At 36.6% G+C, this 18,167-nt stretch overlaps 1 protein-coding gene across 3 annotated transcripts in view; it reads left to right on the top strand.

Moving 5' to 3' along the window:
- The window catches only part of GRID1 (glutamate ionotropic receptor delta type subunit 1), a 1,107,390-nt gene that overhangs the window by 525,930 nt on the left and 563,293 nt on the right, over positions 1-18,167 (top strand). For all 3 annotated transcript variants that reach the window (XM_051982367.1, XM_051982369.1, XM_051982368.1), the window contains exon 4: positions 3,061-3,266. In XM_051982367.1, coding sequence (XP_051838327.1) covers positions 3,061-3,266 — 206 coding nt within the window. The remainder of the gene's footprint in view (positions 1-3,060; positions 3,267-18,167) is intronic.

The following is an 18,167-nucleotide window of genomic DNA, read 5'->3' as shown; positions in this document are numbered from 1 at the left end:
TAGAAACAAAACATTTGCCATCTGAGATGCTCCTACTTTTCTCAATATTAAAGAATGTTCAGTGCCCAAAGGCTTAGTCATAAGGCACACAGATGAACATCAGGAAGTTTATGAGGTTAGAGGGTCCAAGGTCATGGAACATGGGATAGATGAATTTTGATGAGGAGTGTGTGAATGGATCTGTATATAGATTAGGACAAAAATTGGTTTTAGGGGAAAAATGCAATACCAGTTGAATTAAAACTGATTATTTTAAAAACCACCTAGGTACACATAAGATGTAAAAATATTCTAGAGGAAGGCCTCTAGTGTGCTGGGCAATAATAGCGGAAATCCAAATTTTTTTTGCAAAATGCTCCACAATGGTGTAATAAACTGGATTTGGAGTCAGAAGAATTGGGTTTAACTCTCAAATTGGCCATTTTCTAGCTCTGTGACCTTGGAAAAGTCATTAAACTGTTTAAAGCTCTTTCTGTCTGTAAAAAAAAAAAGTAATTGGAGTAAATCACTTTTACAGCCTTCTGCAGCTCCAAACATATGATACCATGTGAAATAGGCAAGAATACATTATTCTCATCTCTGTTTTATGATGATGAAACTGAGGGTCAGAGTGGTTGTAAATTGCTTTTAAATATATATTAAGATGGGCAAAAGATGTGATCTGAATTAAGGTTTTCCTCTCTCCAGATGCAATACTCTATCCATTATCTCACACTATCAAAATAGATCCTCTTTGTGAGATTATTATTATTTATAATAATAACAACTTTTATATAGTGTTTTAAGGTTTGTAAAGCACTTTACAAATATCTCTTTGATCCTCACCTTTACTCCACCCTCCTGGAAAAAATAATCAAACAACGATTTGAGAAGTCTGCTATTTTCCCTCCATTTTGCAGATAAGGAAGAAACACAGAAAGATTAAGTGACTTGCCTAGCCATCAGTTACATATTAAGTTTTTGAGGCTTGATTTGAACTCAGTTCTTCCTGATTCCATATCCAGATTTCTGCTTACTGGACTACATAATTATAGCCTAGGGAGAACACAACCCATAATTACACAATATGAGGTCATGTCAAAGTTACTATCTGTGCCTTTGGTTCCATTGGTGGCTACAACAGAGGTTCTAGAATTTTTGAAGTTTTTAAACATAGAATTTCAAAATCAAATGGTTCTTCTAACAATACACAATTAGACAAAAAGAATTAATTGGTTTTTCACTCTCTGGAGACAGAAAAAAATACTTTGTCCTATTTTGATAACATACTGTCCTGGTATTATTATTTCCTATTCAATATTCCATAAATTATGATGCAAAATATATTTTTCCTTTTTTTGTTATTTGTTCCTATATCATTTCCTTTTGTTTTTCCTATTTGTTCATTTTTGTTAAATCCCAAATATTGGAATTTAAGTTCAGCTCATGTGGGATCTCCAAAAACATTCTTGGAAAAGTTCCTGGGTCATAAAAAAAAAACAGAGATGATATACTTGTACATAACTATATATATATACACATATATATTTATTTCTGCGAGGTCTCTATATTTTGGAAGCGCTTCTTTCTCTTGTTCATTCTAATTTCATTCATGGGAAATTATGACTATTTGCTATGGCCACATTTACTAAAATATTTTTTCCCTTAAATTTTTGTGGATCAGTGGTTTTTCTAGCCAATTATGGATTCAGGTTTATCTGTGAAAATGCTATAATTCCATTGCAGTCTTTTTGTTGAATTCTCAAGGATATTTTGAGAACAGTCTTTATAGGAGAGGATTAGTTTTCTCAGTCCATAATAGAGAACTTCTCTTTTTATTTCTAGTTGCTAAATCCAGTCTTGCTAGGTATCCTGTAGGTGCTAAATTTTTGCAGTCTGCCACAATATATTGCTATTTTTACTGTTTTTTTTTTTATCATGATCTTTATTGATCAATAAACCCAGGTGCCTAAGGATAACATGTTTCTAATCATTGGTGGCAATGATCTTGAATTGACTTGTCATCATAAACCTTTTTTATAATTATAAATCTATTTATCAACTGTGTCATTATTTTCATTATTATCATCAACATCTAGTTGAAATATTAATTTCTTCTCCAGGAAGTCTTCCCTAATCTTTAAATCCTGGCCATGAGAGCTCTCCCCAAGAGCCTCATAACATTCATTCTTCACTTTATGAAGATCTAAGAGATTTGATTTCGAGCTGGAAAAAACCCAAGTAGACATCCAGTATGACTGATGATGTTGTACAGTTGCTCCAGTCAAGTTTGACTCTTCATGACCCTGGTGGGGTTTTCTTAGCAAAAATATTAGAGTACCTTACTATTTCCTTTTGCAGCTCATTTTACAGTTGGGAAACAGAGTTAAACAGGGTAAAGTGACTTGCCCAGGATCATACAGTTAATAAATATCTGAAGCTGGACTTGAACTCAGGTCTTCCTGACTTCAGTACTAATGCTTTATCTATTGAGCCATCAAGCTGCCCAATCCTTCATTTTTACAGATGAGGAAACTGAGGTCTAGAGAAGTTAAGTGATGTGCCAATGTCTCATAGGCAGTAAATGTTAGATGAGATTTGAAATCAGAAAATCTTTGTCTAAATTCTATGGTCTTTCCACTACCTCATCCTGAACATTAGAATTTTCTGTGTCTTTCCTCACTACTAAATTGTAAAATTCATGAAGATCGGTGTTTGAAAGTCTTATGTAAACGTCATATTTCACACAACACTTTGCACCTTGATTCACACATAGCAAGGTTTTCTTTTGTTTTTAGTCTGGTTCTTGAGTAAGCTGATGATTTAATGGATTTCCTAATGATATTCTCTTTTTCCCTCTCCCTCTCCCTCTCTCTCTCTCTCCTTCTACTTTTCCCTTTCCTTATCCCTCTTCCTCTCCCTTTCCCTCTTCCTCTCCCTTTCCCTCTCCCTCTCCTCTCTTTCCCTCTTGTTTTCTCTCTTTTTTTCTTCTCTGATCATTTCTCTCCAATCCCTCTCTCTTTTCCTTTCTCCTTTCTCCATATCTTCTCTATCTCACCTTTCCCTTTTTGTCTTTTCTAGATATCCGTGGATTGCAGAGCTTTCTGGACCAAGCCTCCAGATTGGGGCTGGACGTATCTTTACAAAAGGTGGATAGAAACATCAGCCGAGTATTTACCAGCCTCTTTACCACCATGAAGACTGAGGAACTAAATCGCTACCGGGATACATTACGTCGGGCAATTTTGCTGCTTAGTCCTCATGGAGCCCAGACATTCATCAACGAGGTCAGTGAGCTGGTTTATTTGTCATGGAATGGAATAGAACTTGGCTAGGTGAACTCCTGCACCTGGAATTCACCTGCCAGGAGTTCTTCTTGAGGCTATTTTTCTTCTTGATGATGAGTAAAGGCTGTCTTGGATTAAGGTACACAAAGAAGTGGGACTGGCATTCACCATCGTGCATTGGAGGTTGCCAAATAATTCTCTTTGTGTGTCTTTGTGTGGTGAATATTTTTAAATTTTTTAAGAAACAGAGAAGTTTGCTGTACTCAAAAGCTCTTTAATGTCAGTATTGTTTGTCATATATGGCACAGTGATGTTATTTCAAAGGTCATGAGGCAAGGATCTGGGACCTTTGCTCGCTTCTCTCATCTCCTCATTCTGTTTACCATTCGTCCCACTACTTCAAGGAGTATACCAATAACATGCAATTATTCTCAGGGCTGTTTCATATATTAGTAGATACTCTTTTAGTATGTCTTAGCACACCAAAATTGCACATTTGTTTATCTTAGCAGAGCAACACATTGTGCTTGTGTTTATTTTTGGTTCCTGAGGCTACTTATCACTTAATATAGGGGTCAATTTTAATGATGTATTTGAAGTAAAAGCCCCCAGAATGCTCAGAAATTATCACTTAGGAAACAGATCATTAAGTTGAGACTAAAAGAGTCAATACACAAACATACTCTACTATTATATTGATGACTGATGGGGTCAGCTGATGAAGAACATGGACAAGATGGCTAAAGTTAACTTAATTGTTGCTTAAGTGTTGAGTTCAATTAAATGCACAAATAGGGGTGATGGATTTTTCGAGTGTATTCTGAGCTTTCTAATGGATTTGTACATTTTGTCTTTCCTCTTTCTGTCAAGCTCCATTGAACTCTCTCTGGAGGCCACTTTCTATCACGGGCTGAACTTTCTAGCCTATCTTGGGCAATTTGGCCAGCACTGATTTTTATGTCATCTTTGTGAAGAGGGTCTAGTAAGAAGCATTTGCTCAAATACCATTTGCTATTTTACCAGCAAATGTGAAAAACTTTGACTTTGCAATCATTGGATGGTTGTTTTCTGCTTTTCAAAATGTTAACCACAGAGCCTGTGACAGGTAGAAGAGATAAAACTCCATAAACTATTGAATTCTGAAACAAGCCACCCATTTGGAAAGACTGATAAAGGGAAGGGAGAGAAGTGAAAACTTAATTAAGTTCTGGGCAGTGATAATATGACACCGAGGATAGACAGTAAATGTATTAATAGTCATGTGTAATATGCATCTTCCTGAACTAAAGCTTTAGACCATTAAGTGACCCCTGGGGTGAATACTTTAAGTGGAAACTTAAAAACATGGCCCCTAGGGTTTCAGATGGGCACAGCAGAAATAAATGGTGGTGAATTATAAACAGACACTCTCTTTTTTATTAAGTCATTTTATCTCTGCTCCATGTTAAGAGTTCTGCAAGTTATACAGGTAAATATCACCTAATGGGAATAACTGCTTCCATGAAAATATAATGTTGTATAAAATAATGTTATAAAGATAAATGAGTTTTGTAAGAACAAGGAGAGTTGAATAAATGAATTACTGATGGGAAAGCAGTCTTTAAGTGCCTTTTATGAGTCAAATACTGTACCAAGTGCTAAGGATAAAGACAGAAAAAACTAGGTAGTCCTTGATGAAGGAACCTCACATTCTACCAACGAGAGACAGCACACAAAATGCCTTCTGCAGGGTAGATGTGGGATGGGAGAATGGCAAGACTTAGAGATCTTTACATTAGCTGTAATCTTCTTGTGAGCTGGGATTAGGTCCTTCCCCCTTTCTTTGCCTTCCCAATGCTTAGCATTGTGCTTGGCACAGAGTAGGAATTAAATAAAAGCTAATAGACTGAATGGCAGAATAAAGAATGGGGAGCATTGGGACTCAGCACTTCTCTGGGGAGTGGTCTAATTAATGTTTGGGCTTGGAGGTGAGAGAGATTGTCACGGTCCTGGCCCAAAAGTGGTGTGGGGACCCACTGGAGACATCTAGGTACAGCGGAATAAACTGATGCTTTCCACAAAGCTCCAGGCACACAAGGCTTACAGAAGTTGACATCCCCCCCAACAGAGGATAGGTTTCTCTTTGGCTTTCATACCTCTAGCACATATCACAGAGGTTTGTTGATTGAGTTGAAGCCCAAGCTGCCCTTTGAAGGCAGAGAAGAATTCTAATAGGCAGAGATGTAGAAGGAGTGCTTGGAAACAGATGGCTGGAAGCAGGAGAAAACAGGAGGAGACCAAGCATATGAAAGCAGTCCATTTTAGCTAGAGGAAGGGGGAGAAGTTGATATGAGACTGTATTGAGTCCATGGGGAAGAACATGGGAGAAAAGAGAGCAAGGGATGAGTTGTTTTAGTCTCAGGGCATAGAGACAGCAATGTTGGCCGTGGTATGGAATAGCTGTTTTAATTTCTAAATGATGAAAGTATTATTTGGGATACACCTATGGTGTTTGTTGCAAACACTGCTTTTGCATATTTTTTTAGCAAGGAGAAAGAGTAAAGACCTCATTAGGCACTAGGATAGCCAGAAGGACTTAACAATGTCAAATTAAAAGTATTCTGAGTCATCTGGTTTGCTTAAACTTTTTCTACTTGCCACCATTTTTGTTCAACAAATTTTTACATGATCCTGGGTATTTGGGTATATAAAATGAATATGCAAATCAAACATTTAATAAATTATAATTTCAAGATCCCCACATTCAGTGACAAAACCTATATGAGATTGTGAACCACAACTGAAGAAGCCGGACTTTAGATCATGCTTGATTTATAAATGTTTTCAGTACCGTCAAATTTTTCCTGGCACTCTCTGTTCTTCACAGTTATGGGAACACCGCTACTATGAGTCACTGGTGGAGGATACCCAGCTGAAGCCAAGTGGCAGGGTGAACTGTCACTAACCCAACCCATCTTATATGCCCTGGGACTTGTCCTGTATACATAGCTCTCAGAAAGAGGTCTCAGAATAACTTGAGGAGGGAACTGGGAACAATTCTTGGCTTCCATCAGAAACAAAAAAAAGACATCAGACTATCAGAACAGCCTCCCAGCCAGGTTATAAAAGTGATGAAAAGAATGGAGGTCAAGCCCTGTGAGGGGGATCAGAACATTCTGGGACTGAAAGGAAAGGTAATTGAAGGGGAAGTAAAGAGCTGCTGAAAGTGGGAGAGGGTATGACTTGAAAGGAAGATTTTTGATTTTCAAGAGATCAGGGGCCTTTTAAAAGGTGCGTGGGTCACCTAGGACATGAAAGAGAAGTAGGGGATTGCCATGTTTCCATGAAGACGATTGTGTCTTGAGTTCATAACAGAGACAAAGTCACCAACGCAGATCATGTATATCTCATTCCTTGATGATAAAGAACTGAAGAAATAAGTGAAGGCCATCTCATACTCATAAAGAGAGCTCCTAAGATCTGATCCAAGTACTGTTTCCTTTTTCATGGATAGTATAGGGCTGTGGCTACTCTATTTTTTCAGGAGTTAAATAGACTTTATTTTTTATGTTAAAATATATGTTAAATCCAATATATGTATACATATTTATACAGTTATCTTGCTGCACAAGAAAAATCAGATCAAGAAGGAAGGAAAAAACTGAGAAAGAATGCAAGCAAGCAACAACAGAGAGAATGAGAATGACACTGAACAAGTAGCACTGGTTTGAATCATCTCATGGTTGAAGAGTGCCACATCCATCAGAACTTATCATCACATAGTTTTGTTGTTGGTTGGCCATTCTTTGGAGTTCATTCATATATCTCTTTGGTTTCCCAAAGTGCTGGATGTACTTAAAAAAATGAGCTTGCCCACCTGAATTTGTGGAAAGCTGGCTGCAGCCTATTTTTTCAGCCTTATCTCACTCTACCCCTTTTCATGATTTTGTGTAGCAATTAGATGGATCTGCTTAAAATGATATCACAGACTTAGAAAGAGAGGGATTTTAAAGGTTATGAAGTCTAACCCCTTCACTTTTTAGGTAAGGAACCTAAGCCACAATGAGGGTTGCTTATACGGTATCTGAACTTGTGAAGTTGACTGCAGATCTAGTGTTCTACCTACTACACTGTATTTCTAATATTCCTAAAGCTCCTCCTGCCGTCTTCTATTCTTATGTATTTTTTTCTTTTCTCTGATTGAAGGAATCTTCTCTTCCTTCAAAAACCCAGTTTAGGAGTCACCTAATCCATTATTTTTTCCCCAGAATCCTCTTCTTCCTTTCCCTAGTTAAAAATAATTTCTCCGATACCTTCAGCTGGTTGAGGTTTTATTTCTTTGTTTCTATTACTCTTCTCTTGTGCCATTTTTTATCCTGTCCTCCATATTCATCTATATGCTCTTTAGAAAGACTAAATGGGTTGATTTTGATCTTAGCATCTCCAGTGTCTACCTCAGTACTATGCATATAACACTTCATACATTTCAATCAAATGAATAGAATGAAGAATATGGCTCAAATGGAAAAACCATTATTAAGTGCATTTTTATGTGTGAGATGCTATGCATGATGTTTAATTATAGATGCAAGAGTGAATAAGAGGTCATTTCATCTCCAACTCAGAAACTTCCAATGACTATTGCTCTCAGGATAAGATATTCTTATTTGGCATCAAAAGTTCTTCCCGGTCTGGCATCGGTCCACTTTCATAGTCTTATTACACCTCACTTATCTTCACATTCTACATATAAGCTGTTCTACTGGTTGCTATTTGCAATCAATATTCCCTCTACCATTTCTGTGCTTTAACACAAGCTATCCCTCATGTCTGGAATTTATTTCTATCTCACTAGTACCTCTTAGAATAACGTGCTCTTCTTAAAACAGAAGTTTTATTACATAAACTTTTTCTTGATCCTCCCAGATATTAATGCTTCTTCCTAAATTGCTTTAGTGTTAACACTATATACATACACACAATGTGTAGATGAGTGTATTTATACATATAAAAATGTAACATATTTTTATGTGTATTTATATATATATATATATGTATGTACATGTTATGGGCCTTTTCCTCAATCATAGAATGTAAACTCTTTGAGAACAAGGATTGTTTCTTTTTTAAAAAAAATCTTTTCAAATTCATTGTCAAGAATGGTTTCTGGCACATATCAGGAACTTAATGAATATTTGATTTTTTGATTCTTGAATCAAGGATGGCTCCTTGATTCATAGATAACAAATATAGAGTGGTGGGAAAAACAGAAGCCATCTAGTTCTTTCCCTTTATTTGCCAGTGAATAAAGTTAGGCACAAAGAGATTAAAACTTGCTTAAGAGATAGAATCAAGATTTGTGCACAAATCCAAATATAGCTGCCTACCTCCATTGTAACATACTTACTCTATGCTTTTGAACTTAGATCCCAAAGAAGATACAAAAAGAACAAAATAGGATACTTTTTGTGGGGTGGAAGGTCTGATAAGGTTAACGTTAGACACATTGAGCATAAAGAATCAGTGTGATTTTAGGAGATGTAGGAGAATTTGAAATAAAAATGTAGAACTCGGAGATAGAGCTCAGATCTAGAGATAATCATAAGAATTATCCAAGGAAATTGATCACTGAAATGTGGAGTAGATGACTTCTCCAAAAGAGGGAGGAGAGAAGAACTTTTGATACCAAATAAAGCCCTGGGGTGTAGAGAAGTTACATCTACATTTGGTTAGTACAGAAAGAATAGCCAGTGAAGGGGATAAGAGGAGATTTTTGCTGAAAGTCATTCAAGGAACAGAGTAAAATGTTTTAAAACACACAGAGGATATTAGCGAAGAGAAAGCTATCATCTAGAGTATCCAGAGTTGGGGAGATTTTGAAGAGGAAAATTTTAAGAAGGCTGTCTTGGAGAAAACAATTTCGGGGACAAAAGAGACAATGATGGAGATGGAAACCAAACTGTGAGGGAGTAAGGAGTACGTGGGTGGTAGGGAACTGAAGAAGGTACTTATAGCTTTCACTTAACAATGAAGAGGGACAAATGCAAAGGACAAGGAAGTTTTATGGATAGATTGATTAATTTTTTAAAGGCAAGACAAGTGCATTTGCAATGAGGAGGAAAGTAATCAGTAAAGATGGAGGGATTCATATCAAATTGTAATTGAGAAAGAGGAGGTGATCAACAGAGCAAGTTCCTTAAGGATGTGGTTATCTATTAACATAACCATATCTTAGACCAGATAATCACTCAGAATGGCTCCACTTCTAAGATAACAAACACATATTCTTCTCTGTGGCCACAATTTCCTTTCTATCTTTAACCCACCTTAAAATGTATTGTCTTTCTCTTTAATCTTGTTAATCCTCAATTCCTTTGCCTCTTCCCTATTATCTCAACTCATTATCCACATTCCAACTTTACTCATTTCACTACAATTTAGTCCAAATTTGTAGTCCACAAAGCTGAATATTTAAGTGGTATACTTGAATACCCTTGAATCCAACACTACCCCAATTAATGCAGACACTGACCCAGACACCACACATATGTTGGTGGATATTGAAAAGCCCTTACCCATTTAGAGAGGATTGTAGGGCTTTAGGCCATTTGATAAAGACACATGATCCCATTTAAGAAACCTCTCATGATTGACTAAAATAATCAGACACAAATATATAAATAAGTATAATGTGTGTGTGTACATATGTAGTACTAGTTAAGAATGTTGGTTACATCCTTAAGAATTGACTTCTAGTCCAGAAAACATTAGAAGGTATAATTATCTCTTTGCCATATATAGATATATACACACACACACATATATATATATATACACACACATACATCTATATATGTACATGTTGTACATTTGTACCTATTAATATATTTTATGTTCAAACTCATTCTTTCCATAGCCCTTCTCTATCTTTGGAGAATACTCACCAGTATTTTATTTTTTTTTAATTTGGGGGGGGTATGTTTTACACTGTTTTTACCATGTCATTTTAAGTCTAATGATTGTTAGTGGTAATCACATTGGTAATATTGATGACTCATTAGTCATCAATATTAGAAATCTAGCCTCTCATTAGTATCTCTAGGACTCTAGAAGGAATACTCAGCTGATTCTATGAGGATCTCAACCCATGAGCACAACCCAGGAAAATAATCCCAGAAAGAATAATTCCAGTGTTATATATACATTTCATATTGAATCATTATCAAACTTTCCATAAAGTCTATTGACAACTTTGCATTAAGCCTTCAACCATCTCTGTTATTTTCAGTAGTTGACTTTGCCTCCTAAGATGTGGTTATGTTCATGAATAACTGGAGTAGAATGGAGATGAATGACATGTGAATCCATAAGGTTGAGGAGTAATAAGAACAAGTATCTGAGGATTTTCAGCATGGAGATTCATCTGGATTGGAACAGAAACAAAAACTTAGAGTCAGATTAGTTCAGTAATTGAACAAACATTTATTAAACACCTATTGTGTTCAAGTTACTGTGCTAGGTGCTGGGAATATAAAAATAAAGACAGAGATATAAATATGTCTTCCTATCATCAAGAAGTTTAAATTCAGCTGTGGTAAATAAAACAATTATGTTATATAGGATATAAAATAGATAAATACATACTATATAAAGCAATCCAATATTTTTTTTTATCAGTGAGATATTTCAACAATGATTCAAATTGGCCTTTCAAATTTTGATCACTTAGTTGATAAAACTGGCATCAAGATTTCTCTGAAGTCTATACTACATAAAATCTAGAAGCAGCAAACTATAATTGAGGAAGTCCTAAATTAAGAGTCATTGGACTATCGTTAAATTCCTGTTTTTCTTCAGTCATTTTCAGTTATGTATGATTCTTATAGTGACCCCATTTGGGATTTTCATGGCAAAGATAATGCAATGATTTGCCATTTCCTTCTCCAGGTTTTTTTTTTTTTTTTTTTTTTGGTAGATGAGTAAATTGAAGCAACAAAGTTAAGTGACTTACCCAAAGTCACACAGCTAGTAAGTGTCTGAGGCCGAATTTGAACTCAGGAAGATGAGCCTTTTTGATTCCAGATCTGGCTCTCTGTGCACTATACCACCATCTCTACTCACTATTTATTACATGTATGATTTTAGGCTTTAAATTTTAACTTAACTTTTTTGAGAATTGCAATTCTTCATCTATAATAGGTGGCATTTTAAATCCTTTTCCCCTCTGAATTGTTGTTTCAATGACTGCTCAATTTGGAGTAGGAAAGTATGAGTTATTCATCCTTTTCATCTGAGTTGAATCCTAAAAGAAAAGCAGAATTATGATAGGTGGCAGCTGAGTTACATTTTAAAAACAGGAGATACAAAATGGACATCCCACATTGCTCTGATACTTTGATGTGTGAGAGGAAACTACAGATGGCATGCTCATATAAGCTCTTTTGTTGTTGAGTCATTTTTCAGTCCTATTTGACTCTTCATCACCCCATTTGGGGTTTTCTTGGAAAAGATGCTGGAGTGGCTTGCCATTTCCTCCTCCAGCTCATTCTACAGCGTTAAGTAACTTGCCCAGGGTCACATCTAATAAGCAATGAAAGACGATTTCAACTTAGGAACATATGTCTTCTTGATTTCAGACTTAGCACTTTGTCCACCATATCACCTAGCTGCCTCAAGTAAGTAACCGCTATCTGCCATTGAATCCATTCAAAGATTTCCTCTGGACTAGGAGTCCTTAATCAAGGATCCAAAGATGCTCAAGGATCTCATGAATAGATTTCAGTGGGTCTGTGAATTTGAAATAGAAATATATATATATATATATATATACATATACATATATACATATATGTATATAATTTTTATTTTCACTAACCTTTCATTGAAATTTGGCATTTTCTTTAATTATATATTTTAAAAGTAATTTTATTAATATCTTTTATTTTTATAACCACAAGTTCTCCCAGTGTTCCTCAATTCCCCCTTCCAGAGAAAAATTCCATGTGACAAATAAAAATAAAAGATAAAATTCAGCAAAACTGATAAATAAAATGGAGAAGACTGAAAGTATGTAACAGTTTACATGTTTTACAATGTTACATACTTGCTAAACAGTGACATTGACTTCCTTGCTGTTTTGCTGTTTTTCATATAAGACACTCCTCCCAAACTGAGTTATTCTTACTGGTTGATGCCTAGGTCTACAATTCTCATCTTTCTCATTTCTTCTTCTTGGATTCCCTGGCTTCCTACAAGTCTTACCTTCTATAAGAAGTCTTTCCTGGTCATATTTGATTTCAGTTTCTTACCTGTTATTATTTATCTCCAATTTATTCTGTTTATATTATTGTTTGCTTGTTCTTTACTCCATTCTATCATGAGCTCTTTGAGAGCAGGGGCTGTTTTTGCTTTTCTTTGTGTCCCTTGTACTCAGCATAGGGCCTGGAACAAAATGTCTTTATTAAATGCTTCTCGACTGACTGAATGATCTCCTATATCTGCAGTTGAGTGAGGACAGAGTGTCTTTTCACACTATTCTTTTGGGAACATACTTGTTCTTTGTCATTTTGAAACATTCCCTTTTGATTGTTTTGTGATTGTACACATTATACAGTGAGATATAGTGCATTGATTTCATCACACACAGTAGGGTTCATGACACACACTTCTACTTTAGACCTTTCTAGTATATTGGTCATTTGGCTCTGATGGAAAACAAATTGACCTTAAAAGCAAAGGAATTATGCTAATTTGATCCAATGTACTGTATTTTAGCCCCTTTAATTAATTTTGAGAAATGATGCTATATTCCTTGGAAACAACTCAGAGCATTTAATCTGGGAATGTAAACTACAGGATGGTTACTCGGGAGCAATTGCCTAATAGCTTGCTCAGGTATTTAACTAATCACCTGCCAGTATCCCTCTCAGGGTCAGGTCGTGATGTCCCTAGCAGCTTTATGATGTTTTGTCCCTTCCCGGGAATAAATGACCCAGGACATAAATGCAGTGCAGGGACTTATTAACACTAATGCACCTCTCTGATTTCTCAAAATGTTCCCAGCAATGTTTTTGTCATAGTATAAACAGGGAAGCATTGTTTTTGCAACAGTGGCTAATCTCCTCCCCCCCATCCCACAGATGATATGAGTTCAGGCTCTGATCTCCCCAATGCTTACATTTCCTTATGTTTCTAAGGATATGTTTTCTCCCTTTCATATGAATCTAATCTCTTTGTTCACCCCCACTTCCGTAGGCATCTGATTAAGATTGAGCAAATCAGGAGGATTGGTAGCTTCAGGAGATATTATTTCCAAGTGGTTAACTATGGAAACTCTGATTATCTGGCTAGCATTTGCACATGGCTGGGTACATTCAAAGGACAATTTTGGCCAAACAGTTCCATGAAATTCAACAGACCATGTTTTGACAGTGCTTGTCAGGCTAAATGCTGAGTAGTTGCTATGCTTTTGGAATATTTACTCCCTAAGCTTTAAAGCACAGTTGGTTGAGCTTAGAGTGAGACTAAATATGAGGGAGCTGGTAGCTGAAGCTTTCTGTTGAGAGTATGGGATCTTCATTCCATTCTGGTCTCCCCTACTGAAGTGCCCTGACTCCAGAGAGACATTCATGCTCCCTTTATGATCCCATACTGAGCATAATGTAGCTATCAATTTTATGATATTGCTGTTATTTCAGCTATCGATATTCATTGCTTAAGTTACAAATTAAATTTTAATTATTTTAGCAATTTCCTGTTTCCTGGATTATTCCAATAGGTTCCTGCAATCACAACTCCCAATCTTCCTTTTTTAAAAATTTGTTTTGTACACAACTGCCAAATAATCTTCCTAAAGCTCAGGTTGGATTGGGCCATTCCCCTGCTCAAGAAACTTCAGTGGTTCCCATTTAAATCTAGCATCAAATACAGACTCCTGGGTTTGGCATTTAAAGCCCTTTGTGCTCTGGAGGCAACTACCTTTCCAGATGCATTCCATGTTACTTCCTTTTATATAGTCTTTATTCCAGACAATATGATCTTATTATATCCTGAAGACTTCTATTCTTCCCCTGCCTTTTTGCTTTAGTAGAAGCTCTCATCCTAGTCTGAAATGCATTTCTTTCTCACCTGCATTTCTTAAGATTTTTTGCCACTTCATATCCAGAAGCCTCTCCAAATCTTTCCAGTTTTTAGTGCTATCTCCTTTGTTATTTTCTTTGTTTCTTTCTCTTCCTCCTTCCCTCCCTCCTTCCCCCCCTCTCCCTTCTTCTCTCCCTTCCTTTCTCCCTCTCTCCCTTCCTTCCTTCCTTCCTTCCTTCCTTCCTTCCTTCCTTCCTTCCTTCCTTCCTTCCTTCCTTCTTCCTTCCTTCCTTCCTTCCTTCCTTCCTTCCTTCCTCCTTCCTTCCTTCCTTCCTTCCTTCCTTTGTTTGCGACTGTCTATCCAACCATGAATCTCAATTCTGTCTGTCCATCTAATCATTCACGAATCTCAATCTCTCTCTGTCTGTCTGTCTGTCTGTCTCTCTCTCTCTCTCTCTCTCTCTCTCTCTCTCTCTCTCTCTCTCTCTCTCTCTCTCTCTCTCCCTGTCCCTCCCTCCGTCTCTCCTTCCCTCCCTCTCTCCCTCTTTTCCTCCTTCCCTCTCTCTCTCTCCTCTCTCTGTTTCTCTTTTTGTCCTTAATTCTATGATTACAGATTTAAAGCTTGAAAGGATTTCAAAGACCATCTAGCTCAATCCCCTCATTTTACAATAAAGAGATTGAGGGTCTGGGAAACAGAGTAACTTACCCAAGATCATGCAGGGGTACAGAGTTAGGATTTCTTATGGAACCATAGAATCATAGACTTAGAGCTAGAAGAAACCTCAGAAATCATCTAATTCAGTCTTTTAATTTTACAAGTGAAGAAATTGAGATGCAGTAAAGCTAAGTCACTTATGTAAGGTTACACAGTTTGTATTAATTATCTCTGTGCCATCTTGTTTAGCAATTGTAGTCATCTCTGTCCATATGTATATGAATATGTGTGTATATGCATATGTACATATCTCCATACATATAGGTATATGTGAAAATATAGAAATATAAACTTATATATGATCATATAGAAACATATACATACACATGCATATGTATTCCTATATTTATGTGTGTGTTTACCTTTATGTATATGTGCATATATGTGTGTGTGTGTTCCCGATAGAGAAGAGATTCTTAATCTGGACTCCACTGATCCCAAAGGGGTCTATGAACTCATGGATGAGGAAAAAAGATTTTCACTAATCTCTAACTAAAATGTAGTATTTCCTTTAATTTTGAAAATTGGTAATACAATATGATTCTGAGAAGGGAGTCCATGACCCACAAAAGCTTAAGAACCCTGACAATCAAATAAAAACTTATCGAGGGCTGTTTTTCTCCCTTTGTCTTTGTATCCCAAGTACCAAGGACAATGACTTTTACATAATTGGCACTAAAATGCAATCTTATTATTCAAATGCTTGATGATATTATTACTTTTCAGAATGAAGGGAGAAAAAAGAAACAAAGAAAGGTATAAGTTTTATATTACATTTCATACAAGACTGGGAAGATTTGGAGTAAATCCTCTATTTTGATCCTTATATTCATTTAGTGTGATAATTCTTCTGTGGTAGCCCATCATAAGAAGACACTATGGTGGAATGGAAAGACATTTGAAGTAGAATTAGTAGACCTGGGTTCAAATGCTGGCTTTAATAATTCCTTGCTGGATGTCTTTGGGTCATATAGCTAACATCTCTAAACCTCCTTTTCCTCATCTGTAAATGCACCAACGATGACTTCCATGGTTCCTTCTAGGTAGAAGGTTTATGAACAAGACTTTGCTAGAAAATGGTTAATCAGAAAAAAAGTGCATGCAGCATGCTTTTCAATTTAATCTGCATTATTAACATTTTCTTCATCACTTTCTTAAGTCTAGACAGTCAAGGAAAGCAATAACTAACACCTTGATTTGTAGCATTTGTTGATTACTGGAATGTAAATGCTCACACTGGAAATTTAACAATCGGCTCTCAGGAAGTGTTGCCAAGATCCTCCTACGATAAATTCTCTATATTTTCTCATCAGTGATGGCTTTGTCTGCAGCACAGCAAAAGCAAACCAAACATAAAATGACAAAACTGTAAAAGTGCTTACACCTTGATTTGTAGCATTTGTTGATTACTGGAATATAAATGCTCACACTGGAAATTTAACAATCGGCTCTCAGGAAGTGTTGCCAAGATCCTCCTATGATAAATTCTCTATATTTTCTCATCAGTGACGGCTTTGTCTGCAGCACAGCAAAAGCAAACCAAACATAAAACAAGCCACGACAAAACTGTAAAAGTGTTTCATTTCCTGGAAATGTGTGTCAATCGTGATCCCTTTGAGTACAGAGAGGGGCTGAAAAATGCTGCATCTTTTCTTTTTATCACTCCAAGGCACTTATTTCATGCTGGAGGGAGGATAGGACTGGAACGTCCCACACTGTTATTTACAGAATGCCTGGCTGACTGGTCTGGCCATGTTACTCCAGCCGTAAGCTTCTTTGATAAAGTGCTTTTTTTACTGCAAGATTAAGACATAGGCAAGGTGTGGGGAAAAATGCTGCATCATCAAGAATAGACTGGACCCTGAGACTCAAGTCACTGGATAATGCCTCAAGCATTTCTATAGCAAAGTTGGAATTCTGAAAGTGCATGAGAGAAAGTGACGTTCCCTAACTTTTAGCACCATGGAATGAGGACCTTCTTGGAAGTGATTGTGGCTCACTCTGGAGCTCTCAGCTTGTAGCTCATCATTGGTGTTCAATAAATATTTTAGAGCCCAACCAGAGATGATTAAGAGGTTTAGCAGAGCTTTTCTTTAGCTACTAGACAGGTACATTTTTTAAAAAGTACCCTTAATAGAAGAAACGTAGCTCAGGGAAGAATGCAAATCCAGATGCCCATGTCCAATCACTGGGTCTAGGGACTAACCACAGAATTTCTCTCAGGGCCAGAGTTACAAGAACATAACTCCCTAAAGCTTGAAATGAAGTGAATTTGGAAACTAAACACTTTAAAACATAACTGAATGTATTATTTAATGTTAGATGGTTCCCTACTCTATAGCAGGAAAATATATATATATATGTGTGTGTATATGTTTTTTGTTGTTCACTTGTTTCCAGTCACATCAGTTCTTTATGACTCCATTGGAGTTTTCTTGGCAAGAATGCTGATTTGCCATTTCCTTCTCTGGCTCAGTTTACAGATGAGTAAACTGAGGCAAATAGGGTTAGGTGATTTGTCTAGAGTCATACAACTAGGCAAATAGGTATTCGGTGATCTGTCTAGGGAGTGTCTGAGGCTGGATTTAAACACAGTAAGATGAGCTGCTGAGCTTTAGTTCCAGTACTCTATTCACTGAGCCACCTGGCAACCCAAATAATTGATTTAAGGCAACACATGTATTATAGCCTCTGATCTACAGTGATTAGTAAAGGACACACTTTTCAGAGATTATATTGCTCAATTTTTAAAAGGGGGAATTGTGGGCACAAGTGCCTTTAATTCAGCTCAGTTTCACAGTTATTAAGGACCTCTTATACTGAGAGGCAATAGGAGATGGAGGGTAGGTGTTGGGATCAGGTAGGTGCTGACATCTATTAGCTGTGCGACTACAAGTAAGTCCTTTTGCCCGCTGGTCCTCTAGGCAATGATCTAAGATCATTAGCTACAGACAAGGTTCTATTTTACATTTGTTGGTAAAAATGTTTTCAGATAAGGAGTCCCTTTAAACATAGCAAAAAAGCACACTTCCTGTTCAATACCAAACATAAACAAATCACACATGTCATAGAGTTATAGGTCTAGGCAGAAGGGATCTCAGATGTCATTGGTCAAAGCAGATTTCATT

The sequence above is a fragment of the Antechinus flavipes genome, chromosome 2 (assembly GCF_016432865.1).
Source record: "Antechinus flavipes isolate AdamAnt ecotype Samford, QLD, Australia chromosome 2, AdamAnt_v2, whole genome shotgun sequence".
NCBI classification, from domain to species: Eukaryota; Metazoa; Chordata; class Mammalia; order Dasyuromorphia; family Dasyuridae; genus Antechinus; species Antechinus flavipes.
Note: the sequence above shows the minus strand (reverse complement) of the source record. Positions and strands in the feature narration are given on the sequence as shown.